The 20,037-nt window shown below is 41.6% G+C and overlaps 1 protein-coding gene across 7 annotated transcripts in view; it reads right to left on the bottom strand.

Annotated features, from left to right (window-relative positions):
* Positions 1–20,037, bottom strand: part of CADPS2 (calcium dependent secretion activator 2) — a 707,505-nt gene that overhangs the window by 169,593 nt on the left and 517,875 nt on the right. For all 7 annotated transcript variants that reach the window (XM_056573788.1, XM_056573791.1, XM_056573793.1 and 4 more), the window contains one exon: positions 1,758–1,899. In XM_056573788.1, coding sequence (XP_056429763.1) covers positions 1,758–1,899 — 142 coding nt within the window. The remainder of the gene's footprint in view (positions 1–1,757; positions 1,900–20,037) is intronic.

The raw sequence follows: 20,037 nt of genomic DNA, 5'->3' as shown, positions 1-20,037 counted from the left end.
GGTTGCGGGGGGCCGGTAAAACACATGACGTTCTCATACGTCATGTGTCCTTAAGGACTCGGAAATGGAGACGTATGAGAACGTCATGTGTCCTTAAGGGGTTAAGATTTTTTAATAGAAATAATTTACAAATCTGTTTAACTTTCAGGAGCCAGTTGATATATAAAAAAAAGTTTTGGCCTGGAATACCCCTTTAAAATAAAACAATAAAGAGGACTCATCTGCCCCCGTTCCTTCGGTATCTCGCTGCCTCGATGATTTGCTGAGCGCAGTGTGATGCATTGAGACACGGCATTGGTTGCCTAGGCTCAGTGCATCACACTGCTGTTCAGCTTATCATTGGCCAGTGATTTGCTGAGCAGCAGCTAGACCAGGAAAAGATGCCGGCGGAGCGAGATACTGGGACACCGGGAGCGGAGGCAGGTGAGTCCTCTTTATTGTTTTATTTTAAGGCAGCCCGGGCATCATAGAATTTTGTTTCCCCAATGGTACTTCTGCTTTAATAGTTCTGACATTTCTGCACACTGTGATATCAAATAAGTTATTTTTTATTACAATATTTTATTTGGGAAATGGGGGTGATTTAAACTTATCAGGGGAGGGGTTTATTCACATTTATTAACACTATTTCCGAGTCCCCATAGGAGACTATTACATGCAATCTTTCAATTACAAACACTGTTCCGTGCTGTGCCATAGCATAACATTGATCAGTGTTATTGGTGCTCTGTTTATACAGGCTGCCTGCACCGATTCAACAGCATGGAGGTAAGTAAGGAACCCTCTTGCTGTCTTAACTGATTGAGACTGTGTAAATTCACTGATGGCAGCCATTACTTAGTGGCTTTTAGGGAGCTCACGTTCAGAGTTTGCTTCAAAGTCCTGTTGCAAGTGCAGGGCATAAATGTACCTTGGATCCGTAAGGGGTTGAAATATAATATATAACAGTGTTGTCTTAATTAAAGGAGAAGTCTCATACAATAAAAACCTATACCCTATGCACAGGATAGGGGATAAGTTTTAGACCGTGGGGGGTTCGAGCGCTGGGGCCCCCCGCGATCTCCTGTACGGAGCCCCAGCTCTCCCCTGGAGCGGCGCATCATGACCCCCGCCCGAAGTGGGGTCCACCATGTCCCCTCCATATATCTCTATGGGAGAGCCAAAGATAGCCAAGCGGCTCACCCATAGAGATATAGAGGGGGCGTGGTGGCTCCCCTGCTTTGGGCAGGTGTTGTGACAAGCTGCTCCAGAGGAGAGCCGGGGCCCCATACAGGAGATTGCGTGGGGCCCCTGTGCTCGGACCCCCCGCGATATAAAACGTATCCACTATCCTGCGGATCGTGGATACCTTTTTTCTATGACATATCTCCTTTAATGTAGATTTCTGTGTGTTTATGAGGAGCAGCACTATTTCTGGTAATTATATAACTTGTATATGGTATTTTTTTTTTGGCAGATTTATGCTCTGCAGGCTTTATCTCTAATTTGCAGTTTTCCCAATGCTGGCGAGTGGAACTCCATCCTCCCCCCTCTTATAGACTTGTCTTGCAGACACAGGACAATGCTGAGCTGATTTTTAGAGAAAAATATTGAGCAACAGAAAAGGAGGAGGGGGAAAAAGTTTGATTACAGCAGAAAGTACAATTGATCTGTGCAAAGTTTAGTGCCCTTTTAATTTTGTATTACAAATATGTTGATTCCATCAAACATTTACAAGAAACATACTCCCACTCAAAGTACAAAACAGCACAACTTACTTCACTGGCTGCCAAGCTTCTTGTTCGAACCCTTTGTGGATAGACTGTGCAATTGAAGACTCCATGAGGTCAATGTAACGGATGACAAGTGGCACAAAACACTCCTGAACATGTTTGTGAAATTTCCCATTGCATAACAGAGCTTGATGAACATAAATAAAAAAAAAAGAGATACATTTGTAAGAAAGATGTTAGTGCACACACTAATTATGTATATATATAACTCAAGTATGCAACATAGTAAGTATGCCTGAAATAAGACATGTCCCTTAAGTTCAACCAAGGAAGGTATGAGGTGGATGAATGGCAGGGGTATGGGTGGATGAAGGGGAGGGGAAGTGATACTGTATTTCTACATAGGTACTGATGTTATTTTGTCCTAAGAATGCATCTAACCCTGTTATAAAGCCCACAACTATTCCTGCAGTGATCAGTTCCTGATGCAGGGGCGTTGTTAGGGTCCTACAACATCCGGGGCACAGGCCCTCTGTGTTGCATTTTGACACAGAAGAACATATGTAGTTTTTAGCACTGCAATTAATTAGGAGGATTTCTTGTGCCGCATTTGGGACTCATGGAAAGTTAGTTTCAGTAAAAATGTCAGTAAGTATAACTAAACTTTCCCTATCATCCTTCCAGCACCACACATAGGGATATAAAGAGAAAAAAAGAAACTAGGGTAGAATCAGACACTCGCCAGCACTCATCTGCCAAAGGACATCTCTGCATTGGTACAGAGGCCTAATCTGTAATGCTTGAATAATGCCACTAAAGATGCCCAGGTTGAGACAGAATAACTGAGTAATATAATGTCCTTTATCCATTAAGATATTGTTGCTTTCAAAGCTTCTTTGCCCTTGTTAGGACTGGAGAAATGCAAGAATAAAGATTCTGAAGATATGGAAAGCCTTGGATCTTTGTAGATAGCAGATGACCACCTCTTTTAACATCTAGAACATGCAATTTTACATAGTATTTATCTTTTGGGTCAGGAAAATATTCAGAAGGAAAAAAACTCCTGGTTGATGTTTGATGAAGATGCTACCCTTGGGTGAAAGCTACCAAGAAGAATGTTTTCCAACAGATATTTATTGTCTGCCTCCATAAGTGGCTCAAAATGAGGACCTGTGAGTGCTTTCAAAACAACTGGCAAATCCCAAGATGGAATATGATTCCTCAGGACTGGACGAAAACTTTTCACAGCTTGAAAAACTGCCGAACAAAGAGATGGTTGGAATATTCTCCCTGTAAGAGTGAACTCACAGCAGAGAAATGCACTTTGAGGCTATTTAACATTAGGCCTTTAGCAAATCCTTTCTTACAGGAACTCAAAGACTTCCGCCAGAGCTGGAGAAGAAGAATTATTTGCTGCACACCAGCCCTTGAACTTAGTAATGATATGATCATAGACCTTAAGTGTAGACGGCCTTCTAGATGGTGACAGAAGATCAATAAGGCATTCAGAAAGACCCTGCTCTCTGAAGGTTACCCTCTCATTAGCCAGGCTGTAAGATGGAACTTGTCTGGTGACAAATGTTTAAATTTGTCCTGTATCAACAGGTGCTGAAGTAGAATTTCCCAAAATACCCCTCTTTAAAAACTGGATGCGAGATGAAACCAGGTCTGTCTCGGCTAGAATGAAAGAAATGCTATTACTTTGGAAGAAGAGATTATACATGTTTTCACCTTTTCTCCTCATTCACAGACCAACCAGCCAGCATGACTGTTCCTTTCTGAAGATTGAGCAAAATGTTTGCACATGACGATTTAACATTGTTGCCATGACATGTCTGGCATGCTGAATCTTCCCGTAATTTACTGGAAAACTTCCTGATGTAGTCACCATTCTACAAGGTTCAACTGTTGTCTGCTGAGGAGGTCTGCCCTGCGGTTCACAGTAAGCCCAGTTGGTGCACTGCCTGTATGTCCAAATCTTCAACTGGTGGAATGTTGCCATAAACTGAGGTGACCGTATACCGCCCAGCTTGTTCATGTAGAACTCCGCTGGTTAGTTGTCTGATTGGTCTAAGACCTTCCTGGCTTGGACGCTCTCTTGGGCCTAACTGTTGCCCAGATGAGCCCCCTCCCATAGACATTAACCACTTAAGGACCAAGGGCATACAGGTACACCTTCGCTCCCTGGTACTTAAAGGGGTACTTCGGTGCTTAGACATCTTATCCCCTATCCAAAGGATAGGGGATAAGATGCCTGATCGCAGTGGGTCCCGCCGCTGGGGACCCCTGTGATCTTGCACGCAGCACCCCAGTTAATATCAGTCTGATTACCGGCGACCACAGGGCTGGCGGCGTGTGATGTCCCGCTCCGCTCCTGACATCATGCTCCGCATTGAAGGGCGGAGCGTGACATCACACGGGGGCGTGACGTCACTCTGGTCCTTAAGGTGAAAATGTGCTTGGTCCTTAAGGGGTTAATAGAGGAGGCGTGGTGTGATGTCACGAGGGGCTGTGGTGTGACATCACTTCACAGAATGCTGGGTGCTGCAGGGGTCCCCAGCGGCAGGCCCCCGCGATCAAAAAATCTTATCCCCTATTCTTTGGATAGGGAATAAGAGGTTTATGGGTGTAATATCACTTTAAACCTCAAGAAGTCACACACCATGGATGGTACTAGATGCAACTTCCAGAAATTCAAGATGAGTTCGGGGTCTGTCAGGACTTGTAATGTCAGCTAAAAATCCCAAGACCACTGGTCTTCTGAGGGAGCCTTGATCAGCCAGTGGTCTAGGTAAGGAATAGCGTACACCCCTTGGAGCCTATGATGTGATTTGAGGAATACCGCCATCTTTGTGAACACCCGAGGGGCTGTGGCTCCTACCCTTGGAACTTAAATGGAGGTGTCAAAAGCCCTGATTCTTGCCTCCACAAGCTGGAGACTTCTTGAAGGTGGGAGCTGCATACGCCTGATTCCTCTGCCTCTGCTGCCTGCCTCTTTGAGGGAAGCCATACATCAGGCGCTGTTCAGAGTTCCAGCAGGAAAGAAGTATATCCAAAGCAAGAATATGATATCAGTACCATCAGGCACTATGTTTATTTAGTTCAAAGACCAATGACGCGTTTTGGAAGTACAGTCCTCCTTCCTCAGATTGGCATACAATGTATCATACATACAGCGTATTTATAGAGCAGGAAATTGGCGGCAGGTTAAAGTGGGTGGAGCTACCCTCTCCCACATAAAACATGAAAGGACCCATTAAACCATTCTAAAAACAAAAGTCAGCACCAGTATATTAAATTCCACATAGTTTACATGCACATAAAGCATATAACATCTGCACAAATTGGAAATACACAGTGGTAACTAGAGGTCACAGCATGCCCGTTCACTCTGTGAACCAGCAGTACTGTGCGAGAGAGAGGCTTAATGAAAGCCAGTGTAGATAAAAATGTGACGTTCCACTACACAGCAGTGTAGGAAGGAAGTTCAATGAAGTAAACATCAGCACACGCGGCCATAGTATTCTGCTGTCAGCCGACGTGATGCAGAGAGCATCCCTGCGCTCTGTTTAGATCCGAGGCCACAAATACAAGCATTGTAATAGGAGACTGGAGGAAGGATGGGAGCGCTCACCAGGGAGCTGTGTAATGTGGAGCGAATCCAAACAGAGCGCAGGGAGGATAACAGCTACTGTAGAGAAAGTAGAAACATTGCTATTAGATCTTAGTTAAACAGCAACAGATATATATATATATATATATATATATACATACACACACACACACACACTAAGCAGATAGATCTAAATCATGGGCAAAAGGAGAATATAGACTGGCCCATATACATAAAGTGAGAAAGAAAGTGTATACAGTGATCCCTCAACATACGATGATAATTCGTTCCAAATGAACCAACGTTAGTTGAAACCATCGTATGTTGGGGGATCCATGCAATGTAAAGTATATGAAGTTATAATCACCTGTCCCCGACGCTCCGGACCGTCATCGCTGCCCTGGATGTCGCCCTCCATCGCTGTCGCCACGTCTCCGCTGCTCCGGACCATCTCTGCTGCCTGGGATCGTCGCTCTTCATCTCGTCGCTCTTCATCTCGTCGCTGCGCACACCTCTCCTATTGGATAACGGGACGGCGTGCGCGGTGACATGATGACGACGAAGGAGAGCGATTGCGATGTAGGGGAGCCAGAAGAGGACGGTCCGGAGTGCCGGGGAGTGATCACCAGACCACACGGGGCACCTTAAACGGTTATCCGGCAGCAGTTGAAGCAGTCTGCGCTGCCGGATTGCCGTCTATGCAATGACCCCGACATACAAAAACATTGTATGTTGATGTTGACTTCAACATACGATGGATATCGTATGTCGGGGCCATCGTAGGTCGGGGGGTCACTGTATACACAATCATAGATAAATATTTATGGTAAATATATAAATAGCATATGAAAATAAAATGCATAGGAAAGTGTATTAATATGTATATTGCAGTTATATTCTAAAATATATACACACTATATATATATTTATATATATATATATATATATACATACACACATACATACATATATGCATAAATCCCAATCAGCTTCTGAGACGTTTTAGCCAGAGCTGATCAGAGGGCACGCTACCTTATATGGTGGTGTGATGAGAAACTTTGCATACTTCTTACCCAGAAAGCCCGCAGAGTGCTATTGGGCTTTTTGAATCTCCATTTTACACCAGAATTGGTGCCTCTCCCAAACATGTATAAGTCATTAGACAATAAATAAATAAAAATTCAACTAGGGAATAGTGTATATAAAAGTAACAATTATATTAACCCCTTAAGGACTCAGGGAGTACCTGTACGTTCAGAGTCCGCTCCAGTTCTATAATGCAGGGCCACAGCGGGCCGGGCCCGGCCTCTAACAATGGCCGAGACCCGTGGCTAATAGCGCGCAGCACTGATCACAGTGCCATGCTATTAACCCTTTAGATGCGGCGTTCAAAGTTGATCGTCGCGTCTAAAGTGAAACTAAAGTGTTGCCGGTTAGCTCAGGGGGCTGTTCGAGACCGCCGTGGTGAAATCACAGCATCATGAACAGTTGTAGGAAACGAGGAGGGTCCCATTACCTGCCTCCTGGTGTCCGATTGCCGAATGACTGCTCAGTGCATGAGATCCAGGCATGAGCAGTCAAGCGGCAGAATCATTGATCAATGGTTTCCTATGAGAAACCCTTAATCAATCAATGTAAAATATTAGTGTGTGCAGTGTTATAGCCCCCTATGGGAGCTATAACATTGCAAAAAAAAGTTACAAAAAAAAAAAAAAAAACTTAACCCCTTAAGGACCCGGGCTTTTTCCATTTTTTCATTTTCAATTTTTCCTCCTTAACTTTAAAAAATCATAATTCTTAAAAATTTTCACCTAAAATTCTGTATGATGGCTTATTTTTTGCGTCACTAATTCTACTTTGTAATAAAATTTGTCATTTTACCCAAAAATCTACGGTGAAACGGGAAAAAAAATCAATGTGCGACAAAATTGATGAAAAAACACTATTTTGTAAGTTTTGGGGGGCTTCCGTTTTTACGCAGTACATTTTTCGGCATAAATGATGCCATATCTTTATTCTGTAGGTCCATACGGTTAAAATGATACCCTACTTGTATAGGTTTGATTTTGTATCACTTCAGAAAAAAATCATGAATACATGCAGCAAAATTTATACGTTTAAAATGGTCATCTTCTGACCCCTATAACTTTTTTATTTTTCTGTGTTCAGGGCGCTATGAGGGCTCATTTTTTGCGCCGTGATCTGAAGTTTTTAGCGGTACCATTTTTGTTCTGATTAGACTTTTTGATCACTTTTTATTCACTTTTTGATCACTTTTTGTGGTATAAAAAGTGATCAAAAATGCGCTATTTTGGACTTTTGAATTTTTTTGCGCATATGCCATTGAACGTGCGGTTTAAAAAGCGGTATATTTTTATAATTCGGACATTTCCGCACGTGGCGATACCACATATGTTTATTTTTATTTACACTGTGGTTTTTTTTATTCTTGGAAATGCCGGGTGATTCAAACTTTTATTAGGGAAGGGATAATTGAAAGGGTTAATGATTTTTTTTTTTTACACTTTTTTAATGCAATATTATAGCTCCTATAGGGGTCTATAACATTGCATTAACTGATCTTTAACACTGATTGATTCATCTCCATAGGAATGGATCAATCAGTGTTTTCGGCGATTGAATGCTCAAGCCTGGATCTCAGGCTTGAAGCATTCAATCAGCGATCGGACTGCAGGAAGGAAGGTAAGAGACCTTCCTCTTGTGCTACAGCTGTTCGGGATGCCGCGATTATACCGCGGCGATCCCGAACAGCTCCCTGAGCTAACCGGCACTTTTTACTTTCACCTTTAGCCGCGTGGCTCAGCTTTGAGCGCGCGGCTAAAGGGTTAATAGCGCGCGGCACCGCGATCAGTGCCGCACGCTATTAGAGGCGGGTCCCGGCTTCACTATGACGCCGGGCCTGCCGCGATATGATGCGGGGTCACCGTGTGACCCCGCGTTATATCGCAGGACCGGGACCCAGGACGTACTCATACGTCCTGGGTCCTTAAGAGGTTAAATCACCCCCCTTTTCCCATTTTTAAAAAAACTGTGTAAATAAAAATAAGCATATATGGTATCGCCGCATGCGGAAATGTCCGAATTATAAAAATATATCATTAATTAAACCACACAGTCAATGGCGTATGCGCAAAAAAATTCCAAAGTCCATAATAGAGTATTTTTGGTCACTTTTTATATCATGAAAAAAATGAATAAAAAGCTATCAATAAGTCAGATCAATACAAAAATGGTACCGCTAAAAACTTCAGATCACGGCGCAAAAAATGCAAAAGTTATAGGGGTCAGAAGATGACAATTTTAAACGTATAAATTTTCCTGCATGCAGTTATGATTTTTTTCAGAAGTTCGACAAAATTAAACCTACATAAATAGCATATCATTTTAATCGTACTGACCTACAGAATAAAGAGAAGGTGTCATTTTTACCCAAAAATTTACTGTGTGGAAACGGAAGCAACAAAAATTTACAAAATTGTGTTTTTTCTTCAATTTTGTCGCACAATGATTTTATTCCCGTTTTGCCGTAGATTTTTGGGTAAAATTACTGATGTCGTTACAAAGTAGAATTGGGGGCGCAAAAAATAAGCCATCATATGGATCTTTAGGTGCAAAATTGAAAGAATTATGATTTTTTCAAAGTAAGGTTGAAAAAACGAAAGGGCAAAAACTGAAAAACCCTGAGTCCATAAGGGGTTAAATATGATATTGGTAAATTAATATAATAGATAGTCTTAGTAGAGTAATTACCCGGGACTTACAAATTGATGTATAGGACTAAAAATGGATTAAATAAACAAATTATGAGACGCATATAAAACACATGTAAATAGCGTTTAAAAATAAAAAAGGTAATATCAATTCATATCATAAATATAATAAATATAGTGAATATATAAAATACTAATTAGTTAATAAATCATTACAGTGCACTTTCAATGAGTTCATTATGGCCATATGGCATCAGAGTGCGCAGCTTATAGTCCAAAAGTTCTATCTTTTTTTTAAGGAAGAGAAGAGATGGGGGTCGTCTTTAGATATTCCTTCTATGGGTGTAATCACGATGCTGCTAAAATCCGAGTTGTGAACTTCTACCAAGTGGCGAGAAACACTATGGAGTTTAAAACCTAAGTTTGTGTTGCTCCTATGTTTGTTTAGTCTGTCTCTAAGGCACTGTTTTGTGCGACCAATATATTGGAGACCACATGGACAGTAGAGCAAGTATGTTACTAAAATGGAGTTGCAATTGAGGAAGGAATTAATTGGAAAACATTCTTTGGTGACATTGGATGTAAATTCTTTGGTCTTATTTGAGATACTGTCACAACATTTGCATCTGAAGATACCACATTTAAAACTTCCAACTGTGTCTAGGAATGTAGTCTTGGATGATTTATGATCTTTCAGTTTACTCGGAGCAACTATATTTCTCAAGGTGCTGTTACGTCTGAATGTTACTCCCGGCATTGGAGATAATAATTTAATTAAAAAGGGGTCCTGTAATAAAATTGGCCATTGCTTATTAAGAATCTTTTTTGATATCCTTATTTTCTCTACAGAAACTGGTAATACAATTGATAGACCAGTCCTTGGTGTTAGTAGACTGACTCCCTTGATTAGTAAATTTTTTTTTTTTTACCTGGTTGTGAACATTCATTCTGGGATTGTTTACTCACTTTCTCATATGAAGCATTAATGAGTTTCTTTGGCTTTTTTTTTTTTGCGTGGAACCTATCCTTAAGGATTTTACTTTGTTCTTGAAAATCCGTTTGCGTTGTACAATTGCGTCTGATGTGCTTAAACTGGCCAAAGGGCACATTAGTAATCTATTTTTATAGTGTGTGCTCGTAAAATCTAGATAGCTATTGCTATCTATGGCCTTGAAAAAAGTTTTGGTATATAGTTTATTTGACTGATTATGTTAAACTATCACATCAAAAATTCAGTGTGGTTCTTAAAAACTGATTGGGTAAAACTCAAACCCCATTCATTAGTATTAAGATCTGATAAAACCTGATTCAGTTGCTCCAAGTTGCCACTCCACACGAAAAAAATATCATCAATATATCGTTTATAAAAAAGGCAATGGTTAAAAAGGGGATGGGGGTAAAACATTTGTTGTTCAAAGAGGCCCACAAAAAGACTGGCGAAACTTGGCGCCACCTTCGACCCCATCGCTGTGCCAGTGTGCTGTGAGTAGATCTGTTTATTGAATTCAAAGTAGTTATGGCACAGAATAAATTTCAAACCTTTTAAAATAAATTATTTTTGAGCAGCGGGCATATCTTGTTCCAATAAGTGTAATATTGCACTTATTCTGAGGCTGTGATAGATTACAGTGTAGAGGGATGAAATATCCATTGTCACGAGCCAAAAGTCATCATTTAATGGTACTTCAAAACATGTTTAATAAAATCCGTGGTATCTCTCAGATGAGATCGGAGGTTGAAAACATGCTTCTGCAGCAATAGGTCTATATAATGTGCAAGATTGGCATATAATGAATTAATCCCTGAGACAATGGGACGACCCAGGGGATTTTTCTGGTCCTTATGGACCTTGGGCAAGAAATAAAACAAAGGTAGCGCAGGTTCATCCACAATAATATAATCTTTTTCAGCTTTGTCTAAAACTCCATTAGAAAAAACAGGTTGAAGCTATCCACCTTAGATGTAGGGCAGTATGATAAACCTTGTTTCAAAATATTTTCTTCTATCTCGTACAAAACATATGAGGACAGAGTGAAGATCTTGACTGTAGTTATATTTTCTTTTGACTGTTTCTCATCATTGTTTCCCTTTCTACTTAGTCTGCCTCTCCTGCATCCAGGTTTTCTTAGTTTTTTCTCCCCTCCCATCCCCCCCCAAGAGGTGGTGCAATGTGCACTATCTCCAGAGGCAGAATCTCCATAGAGATGAGTAGTGATGATATGTTTGTAATTTTCCCCACACTTGGGGGCAGCCCTAAAAAAATTGTGGAGTTGTGATTATGGCTATTACTGTCCAGAGGGGAGTTATTTATATCAGATGTAGGGTTGTCATGGATGGATAAATCAACATGCGTGATATCTGTGGTAGGGGTGAAAAATAGTACAGACAGGACTGGATCTCCTACTCCTGTGACCTGTTGGGCTTTGCAGTTCTCTTCCGCCAGGAGCATATTTGTACCCCAATTTAGGGGTGATAAGCACTGACTATCCATTACAAGGTGAGCGGTCACCCACAAGGATGGTGTTGTTCGCTGTTTACCCCCATCTGGTGTGTTAGTTAATACACGAGGTGTGGTCCCTGTTTTTCTTTCTATTTATCTTTGAGGGAAGGTCCTCCTTTGCAAAGAAAAAAAAACTCCTGTTTTGCCTACGCTCTAGGCAAAAACGGAGCTTCTGTTTAGACTGAGGGAAAGACACACCTTTTTTTTGCCCTAAGCCTTTCCCTTTCTGATGTCAGGGAAACTTCACAAGAGCACTCTTTCCGGAGGACTGGAAATTACAGAGTTGGGACCTGTTAGCTGACCAGGAAGTAAGACAATGTGCTTGAAAAGGTCCAGAACGCTGGGGAACATCAATAGACTTTGCTCAAGACAGTACTTATCATCCACATACTGTAACTGCCAGGGATGGGACACTGCAGTACTATGTCTGAGTGGAGCCCTCTGCCACTCTCCTGCTTTGAAAGCCATCAGCACCTACTAGCAGAGGTGGAACTGCACATATAACTCCTGAATGGAAAAAGGCACTGTTGGCACACATACATGTAGAGGGACAGTTGACTCAAGATACCCTTGGTATGTTAGACCATGTGTCTATAGGAGAAGAACAAAATGAGTTTTCTGAGTCTGGGGGGTTCCTATAGAGCTTGTTATAATGCTAATTAATTGCTTGATTAATCTTATAATTAGCTTGTACTGTTCTTCTATCCAGTAAGAAAAGAGTATGTTTAACCCTTTGTGTGCTGCCAGAGGGATGATTGGAATAAAAAGTATTTGTAAAGCAAGCCTAAGGCCGCTTTTTCCACAAAAAAAAAAAAAGTTGAATTTTAGTGCCAAAATTTTGAAGGGGAGTATAAAAGTGGATATGGTCTCCATAAAAACACTTTTATAATCTTATTAATTTGTATAGTTGGAAATGTTGCAAGTGTTTGCGCAAATTTACATTTGTACATAGTATATCATAGATTTTATTTCCTGCCTATTGTGTGAGATGTGCCAATTTTAATACATTTGAAGCAAATCTTTTCAAAAACCTCCTTTACTTGTCTGTAATCATAAAAAAGATAAATAAGAAATATGGGCTAGAGACAGTAGAGATTAGCCTTCAGTAAGCTAATAACATGGATCTCCTACACATAATACAGTAAACAATTTCTGCATCTGTGTTAATGCATTGCAAGGAACATAGAGCAATATTTCATCTACTTGACCTCAATTCAGCCGTTTCACCAGACAAAGCCATGAACAAGCTCTATCCTCCTGATCTTAGATCATCACCTTATCTTTTAGTACTCAAACAGCAGACAGACAGCATGGCTGTTTGACACTTATGTGTAACCATCATTTAAAAAAACTAAAGACGTCATTGAGACTGTCACAAGTTTCGACATGTCAATCATTAGAATTAGCATAAAGAAGCACTCAGCTGATTCTATAGTAAGTCTATAGAGCCTGTCTCCTGCAGCAAGTAAAGAGGGGCCTCTCCCTGCATGTTCTAACAATCAGTGGGGGTCTTAGCACCCAGACCCAGATTGATCAAAACTTTTGACATGTCTCTATGACATGGCAAAAGTTTATTTTTTAAATAATAGTAACATTTTAAATAAAGTAGCACTGACTATTTATAAGCAGCAGTCTCCCACAGGTTTTCTGGATTTATGTAGGGGCATGCTCCTCTACATGAATCCAGCAAGCCTGTGTGCTTGTGTAAGACGCCGGTCTCGATAAATCTCCCTTAAATGCCTTTCTAGAAGCCGCATTTTTGGTTTAGTCTGTTCCTATCTTATGGACAGACATTTTATTACTTGAGGAAAACAATGCTTCTTAATGATTGTCAGATCACTGTACATCATTTTGCAAGAGTGCATGTCTACATTTTTTCTGCTCTCATCTAAAGAGGTTGGGATCATTGATAAGGCATAAAAAATTGCCTCTGTAGTTCAGTGCTCAAATAAGATATAACTGGAAAATATGCAGTTGTCAGTTCTACAATTTTTAACATCTGCAGTTTAACCTAATATGTAAAAAGGTGATTTAAGAGCTCTCGGTTTGAAAGAATTCTAAAAACTAATCTGTAATAAACCATCTGAGAGAAGTAAAGCCCAGTGGGATTTCCACCTCTTCATTTCCTAATGAGTTTTTGGATAATGAGAGTTGACTTTGCCAGTCACTCTGTGCTCTATTATGGCTAATTTGACTCCACTTCACTCTCCCTGATAATTATTAACACTAGCCTTTTTATCCTCATGAGGCCTCATTTCAGTTTTTGATCTTACATCTTCCTTTATGAGAGATGAACTGTTTAAGAATAGGATTCATTTAGAGTTACAGTAGAGCATTTATTACCTGTTAGAACAAGACAGTTATATTTATAGGATAAGCTGGGGCATTCTAGATGCCATCTTTAACGTGCTAGCTGTGCAAAAAGGCTGCTAATTAAGAACAAATATAGTGGTGTGTTTCAATAGAGATGTTTCCTAGCAGAATGGTCACTTGCTACTTACAAGCTTCTCTATCCCCGATTATAAAGTGAATTGTTCTAAGAGTCTGTTCTTTCACTGAGATTTAAAGGAGTAGTCCAGTGGTGACTCAGTGGTGAGCAACTTATCCCCTATACTAAGGATAGGGGATAAGTTGCAGATCGCGGGGGGTCCGACCGCTGGGGCCCCCTGCGATCTCCTGTACGGGAAGGGGGCGTGTCGACCTCCGCACGAGGCGGCGGCCGACACGCCCCCTCAATACAACTCTATGGCAGAGCCGAAGCGCTGCCTTCGGCAATCTCCGGCTCTGCCATTGAGATGTATTGAGGGGGCGTGTCGGCCGCCGCCTCGTGCGGGGGTCGACACCCGCTATCTCGGCGGAGAGCCGGGGCCCCGTACAGAGAGATCGCAGGGGGCCCCAGCGGTCGGACCCCCCGCGATCTCAAACTTATCCCCTATCCTTAGGATAGGGGATAAGTTTTTCACCACTGGACTACCCCTTTAAAGATGGGGCAGAAAAGATTTCACATGAGGTATTACTTACTTTATTTCTTGACAATGGAAGGCAGCAGTTTGTAATACTATTGCAGAATAGCAGACAAAAGTCTTATTGATACACCAATTAAAATAGCTGTGTGGGGTATTTCCAAGTAGCAGCTTTCAAAAGGATTTAAAAATGGTTTCATATCCTTAGGAGCCCGAGGTGTGCTCCATCATTGGCTGTCTATTATGGGACATTTTCCTACACTAATGGGGAAGACAAAAGTGATAAAGTAGGCCAAGAGCCCCCTTACAATGTCTGAAACCCAATAGCCCAATGTCCAATTACCCCCCTCTCTTAGAGCAGTTAAAGTCGAGCAACGCCTTCTATCATGGTGCCGCTTACTTAACATGTTTCTGCCCATTTCCGTGGCCTCATAGCCCAATCATCAGTGGCTGCCTCATCCTTCATGCCTGTGGCTGCGGCAGTGATATCAGTCCTTTCACTAGTCACCTAGTCACTAGGCACAGCTACAGAGTACCCCATGCACATGGCAGGGGAGTCTAGGGCCCAATCACCCACACAGAGAACACTCTTCATCTTCAGATGCTGTTCCTAACACTCAGAGTCCCATCAAGTAGATTTCTCTTTGAGGAGGAAGTAGCACCAGTTGACTCAGATGTTCTATCCCTCTCAATGCACGGCGCCCCTATTTGATCGGGGTGCATCCCAGCACACAGGTACATGGGTTGAAAGAAGCTACTCTTGTTAAAGATCTGCTGACTGGTATTTCAAACTATATGCTTAATAGGCTATTGGATACACCAATGGAAATAGACAGGGCCCATAGGGCACTCTGGGCATTGAGTTCTGACCCTGCACACCCCTGAAATGCAATTTGCTGCATTCACCGTTATACTCTCAAAGAGGACATTATGCAAAAGGTGTAGCTACATGGTGACATACTTTAATGGCACTAATCTTAAACTTAAGCATCAGCTATTGTATTTAGAGGGTATGGTGTGTGGCATGTTTATATTCAGAGAGTGCAGTGTGTGTTGGTATTATATTCAGAATGCACAGTGTGTAGTAGTATTATATTCAGAATGTACAATCTGTGGTAGCATATTCAGAGGGTACAGTGTGTCATAGTATTATATTCAGTGGGTACAGTGTGTGGTAGTATTATATTCAGTGGGTACAGTGTGTCATAATATTATATTTAGTCGGTACGGTATGTGACAGTATTTTATTCAGAGGGTACAGTATGTGGCAGATTTATATTCAAAGTGTTGAAGGTTTATATTCAAAGAGTGCAGTGTATAGTAATATTATATTTAGAGGATGCAGTGTCTGGCAGGTTTATAATAATAATCGTTTTCATATAGAGGATCAGAATCCGCTGACATAGTGAGGAGACGTCTGGGCATCACATTCTGCAGAGAGAATATTTAGCTGAAACAATTCATGGCGGTATGTACCAGCTGAAATAGATAAGGAAAGGCTATAGAGAAGACGTCACCTGTAGTCACTGATATTCTTGTGTATTCTCCTCACTATGTCCTATCAGAGCTGTAGTCACTTGTTAGATCTACAGTTATGATGAGTGAAACTACAATTCCCAGCATAACCTCACCACTGCTGGAAAACATATATATATATTTTTTGTTAATCAACTGATGCCAGAAAGTTAAACAGATTTATCTTAGTCCTTCCAGTAGTTATCAGTAGCTGCATTCTCCACAGGAAGTTATTTTCTTTTTTAATTTCTTTTCTGTCTGACCACAGTCTGACACCTCTGTCCATGTCAATAACTGTCCAGAGTAGGAGCAAATCCCCATAACAAACCTCTCCTGCTCTGGACTGTGGTCAGACAGAAAGCAAATTCAAAAAAAAAGAACTTCCTGTGGAGCATACAACAGCTGATGAGTACTGGAGGGATTACGATTTTTTAAATAGAAGTAACTTACAAATCCGTTTAATTTTCTGTCACCAGTTGATTTAAAATAATTTTTCCAGTGGAGTACCACTTTAAGTTATTCTGGGAGCTGTACTTTTAAATGGTGAATAATTCTTTAGGGCTTTACCATTCTGTGTCAATTAGTATTTTTGATTATTATACTGGAACTTTTTAATGCCCTACACCAGTGGTGTCTGTCACAACAGGCCAAGAAATTACTTTGGGGGGGCTAGGTATGGGGTGACATCATTTTCTACCACATCGGGTGACACCAACCCTAGCAACGCCACTGGTTACCCCTTGCCTCAGTGGCAACACTGGCAGAATAGACATAACTCAGAGACTGAAATGGGACATTAGCCTTGCTACATCCTTTGGACATTATAGCCTGAATTTATGTAATGTATACAGTATGCTGCAACTCTAGTCATTCAAAATCTTCCTCTCTTTCCTTTTTTTCCCCCTAGCCCTCTCATATGCCTGATTTCAGTTATAATGCTAGTTGTTGTCTGCATACTTGTTCTACTTTAAGATGGGAAGGGGATACTTTAAGGCGAACTTCGGTCAAATTAATCACACTGTCCTTTTTTAACTCCTCCGAGACAGATTCTTGCGTTTTCTGTTCCACTGATCTCTTCTTTTTCTTCCCTCTTCTTGTTGATTTCCTAAAGGGACCGACTGAGAATTAGCAATCTTCAAGTGACTTATTGCTGTAGTATCATCTGAAATGCTGGTATCCGAATCAGTGTTCCAGAAGTCTAAGCCTTGTTTTTTCTGTGGGTGTTTTTAACCTCCAGGATTTCTTTTTGGTTTCCTAATGATTCTTTTTATATTCCAAGTAAAGACTTGTTTCTGGTCAAAGTCCAATTTATTCCTCATGAATTTATTGTGTTTTTTCTCTTTGATTTTGACTTGAATTACTAGCGTTTTTTTCTAAATTTTTTTACAGGAATTGCTTGCTGTTGCTTCACTTACTCTTGTGCGATATTCTATTTTCGCTTTGCAGAGTTCTGCTGTAATGCTTTCATATTCTTTTTCTGTTCTAATGAGTACTAATTCTTGCAACTTCCTTGCATGAGCTAGGTGAGCCTTTTTCCTTGCTTCAATGAAACTCTAATCTTCCTGAAACTGAGTTTTTATATATTCTTAACCCTCTCTGAACTCGTCCGCTATCATTGTAGGATATCAGGGAATTGATCGTCCAGAACATGCGGACTTCTTTATCCGCCAAGGACGCAATATGTTGTACCAAAATCCTGACGCTCATTACTAACAAAACATCTTTGGTGTTGCAAGATGTAAAAAATTCTTCTGCGTCCGATTTTACCACCTGCAGTGTGCTATCTGATTCTTCTGTAGCTTCTTCCATGCTTCCTTCCACGTAAATTCCAGGTGCTGTGCTCTAGACTAGTAAGAAGATTGCAAAATTCCAAGAATATTCCAAATAGATAAAGTCTGGCACTCCAGCGATCACTAGAGCTCTACTATCGGGAAGGCTTCGCCATCAGATTGAATCTGACACGTTGTATTCAGGTATTTTCAGTGGTGCTCTATTGCTGAGTGATAGGCAAACAACAAGGCTAGTAGATGAGTTGAAGAATAAAACATTGGCAACTCAACAATACCGAAGAATTCAGTCTTTATTCATTAAAGGGGTATTCCGGGCAAAAACATCTTATCTCCTATCGAAAGGATAGGGGATAAGATGTCTGATCGCGGGGGGCCCTCTGCAGGGACCCCCCGCGATCTCCCTGCAGAAGCCAGCAGTTTCGGAAACCGCCGAGCTTCCGAGACGAGGACGTGACATCACGCCACGCCCCCTCCATTAATTTCTATGTGAGGGGGCGTACCGGCCGCAACGCCCCCTCTCATAGAAATGAATAGAGGGGGCTTGGCATCACGTCACGTCCCCGTCTCGGAAGCCCAGTGGTTTTCGAAATTGCAGACGCAGCTACGCGTAGAATGCGGGCTGCTGCAGGGAGATCGCGGGGGGGGGGGGGGGTCCCACCGGCAGGCCCCTCGCGATCAGACATCTTATCCCCTATCCTTTCGATAGGGGATAAGATGTTTTTGCCTGGAATACCCCTTTAATGATCTTTGTGCAGACATGTACACTGAGGCGGGGAGCAGTAACGGAGTAGCAGGGGAGAGGAGTCAGCGCTGTTTTTTACGTCATCACTTACTTCATCAGGCGTCACAACGAGTCCAACAGTCCCAGGCTGGCCAGGTGCACGGGGCGTGATAGCCACAATCATGGTGTATACTGAAGGAAGTAACTCCTGAGGGGAGGGGACCAGCACTCCAGATTCCAGTCAGGATATGGTAAAAAAAATGCAAGCTTTATTTTCATCTTCTTAAAATCATTACAAAAAGGGGGAGAAAAAAAAAAGGATAAAATAGCATGAAAACATCATGATATTTTATTCTTTTTTTCTCCCCCTTTTTGTAATGATTTTAAGAAGATGAAAATAAAGCTTGCATTTTTTACCATATCCTGACTGGAATCTGGAGTGCTGGTTCTCTCCCCTCGGGAGTTACTTGCTGCAGTAGCATGCTGGCATCACCACTGCTGCGCTTTCAGGTCTGCTCGCAGCCCCGTCAAGTGAGGAAGCTTCAGTGGTGATGTTAGCTGGCTCCTGGAGTGCCGTCGGTGAACAAAGCCTGCCACCCAAATAAGGAGAATAGCGGCAAACAGGGCCACTGACTGGGATAGGTAAGTATCATTATCATCCGTGCTACTCGCACAACCAGCCTGTACCAACAGATTAGTGTGGGTGAAACTGATGACAGAGTTCCTTTAAGAAACTCCTAAGAAAAGGCATCCTGGAGACCTCACTTGCACAGATTGGCCTTAGCCTTGTTATGCTTCAAAAGATTAAAGGTGTAATTCAGTTTTTTTTTTCAAAACAACAGTTGATCACAGTGGGCTTGACTTCTTTTCTTGCCTGACAAGCCAGCCCCCTGATGACCTGTGAAGTGCAGGGGCACGTACAGCTGGACCGCACAGGTGATCAGGGGTTGACTAGTCAGGCAAAAAGAGAAGAACTGAAGTCCCCAGTGATCAGCTGTTGTCTCAAGCCGAACAGGATACCAAGAAAGGCTGAGACAGTCATCTAGAGTCCAGAAGAATGCCGAACCTGGTGGTACAATGAAAAGCCAGAAAACTCCATAGATAATTTAAGTTAATGTAGGACATCAGATGAACAATACTGAAAAGTAAAAAAAATAAAAATAATGGAATACCCCTCAATCAAGACCCCTAGGCACGGATATGTGTTAACAGTTCCCTTTCTGGTCCCATAACAGTCGCTTTGTGCCCCCACCCCTCTTTTTATGTTATTTGCATGGAACTTCTGTTCATCTCTATATGGTCTAATCCCAACATTTAGAGTTTCCAACATGGCACCATAACATCCAACATCTTCATCACAAATTATCTACGTTCACAGACAATATCCTTCTCTTCATCTCTTCTCTGCATTCATCTTTGTCCGCCCTTTTTATTTATACTCACACTTCATTAACTCTAGTGTCTTCAGTGTCTTTCGTATAAAAAAAAACTT

This window comes from Hyla sarda, chromosome 4 (genome assembly GCF_029499605.1).
Source record: "Hyla sarda isolate aHylSar1 chromosome 4, aHylSar1.hap1, whole genome shotgun sequence".
NCBI classification, from domain to species: Eukaryota; Metazoa; Chordata; class Amphibia; order Anura; family Hylidae; genus Hyla; species Hyla sarda.
Note: the sequence above shows the minus strand (reverse complement) of the source record. Positions and strands in the feature narration are given on the sequence as shown.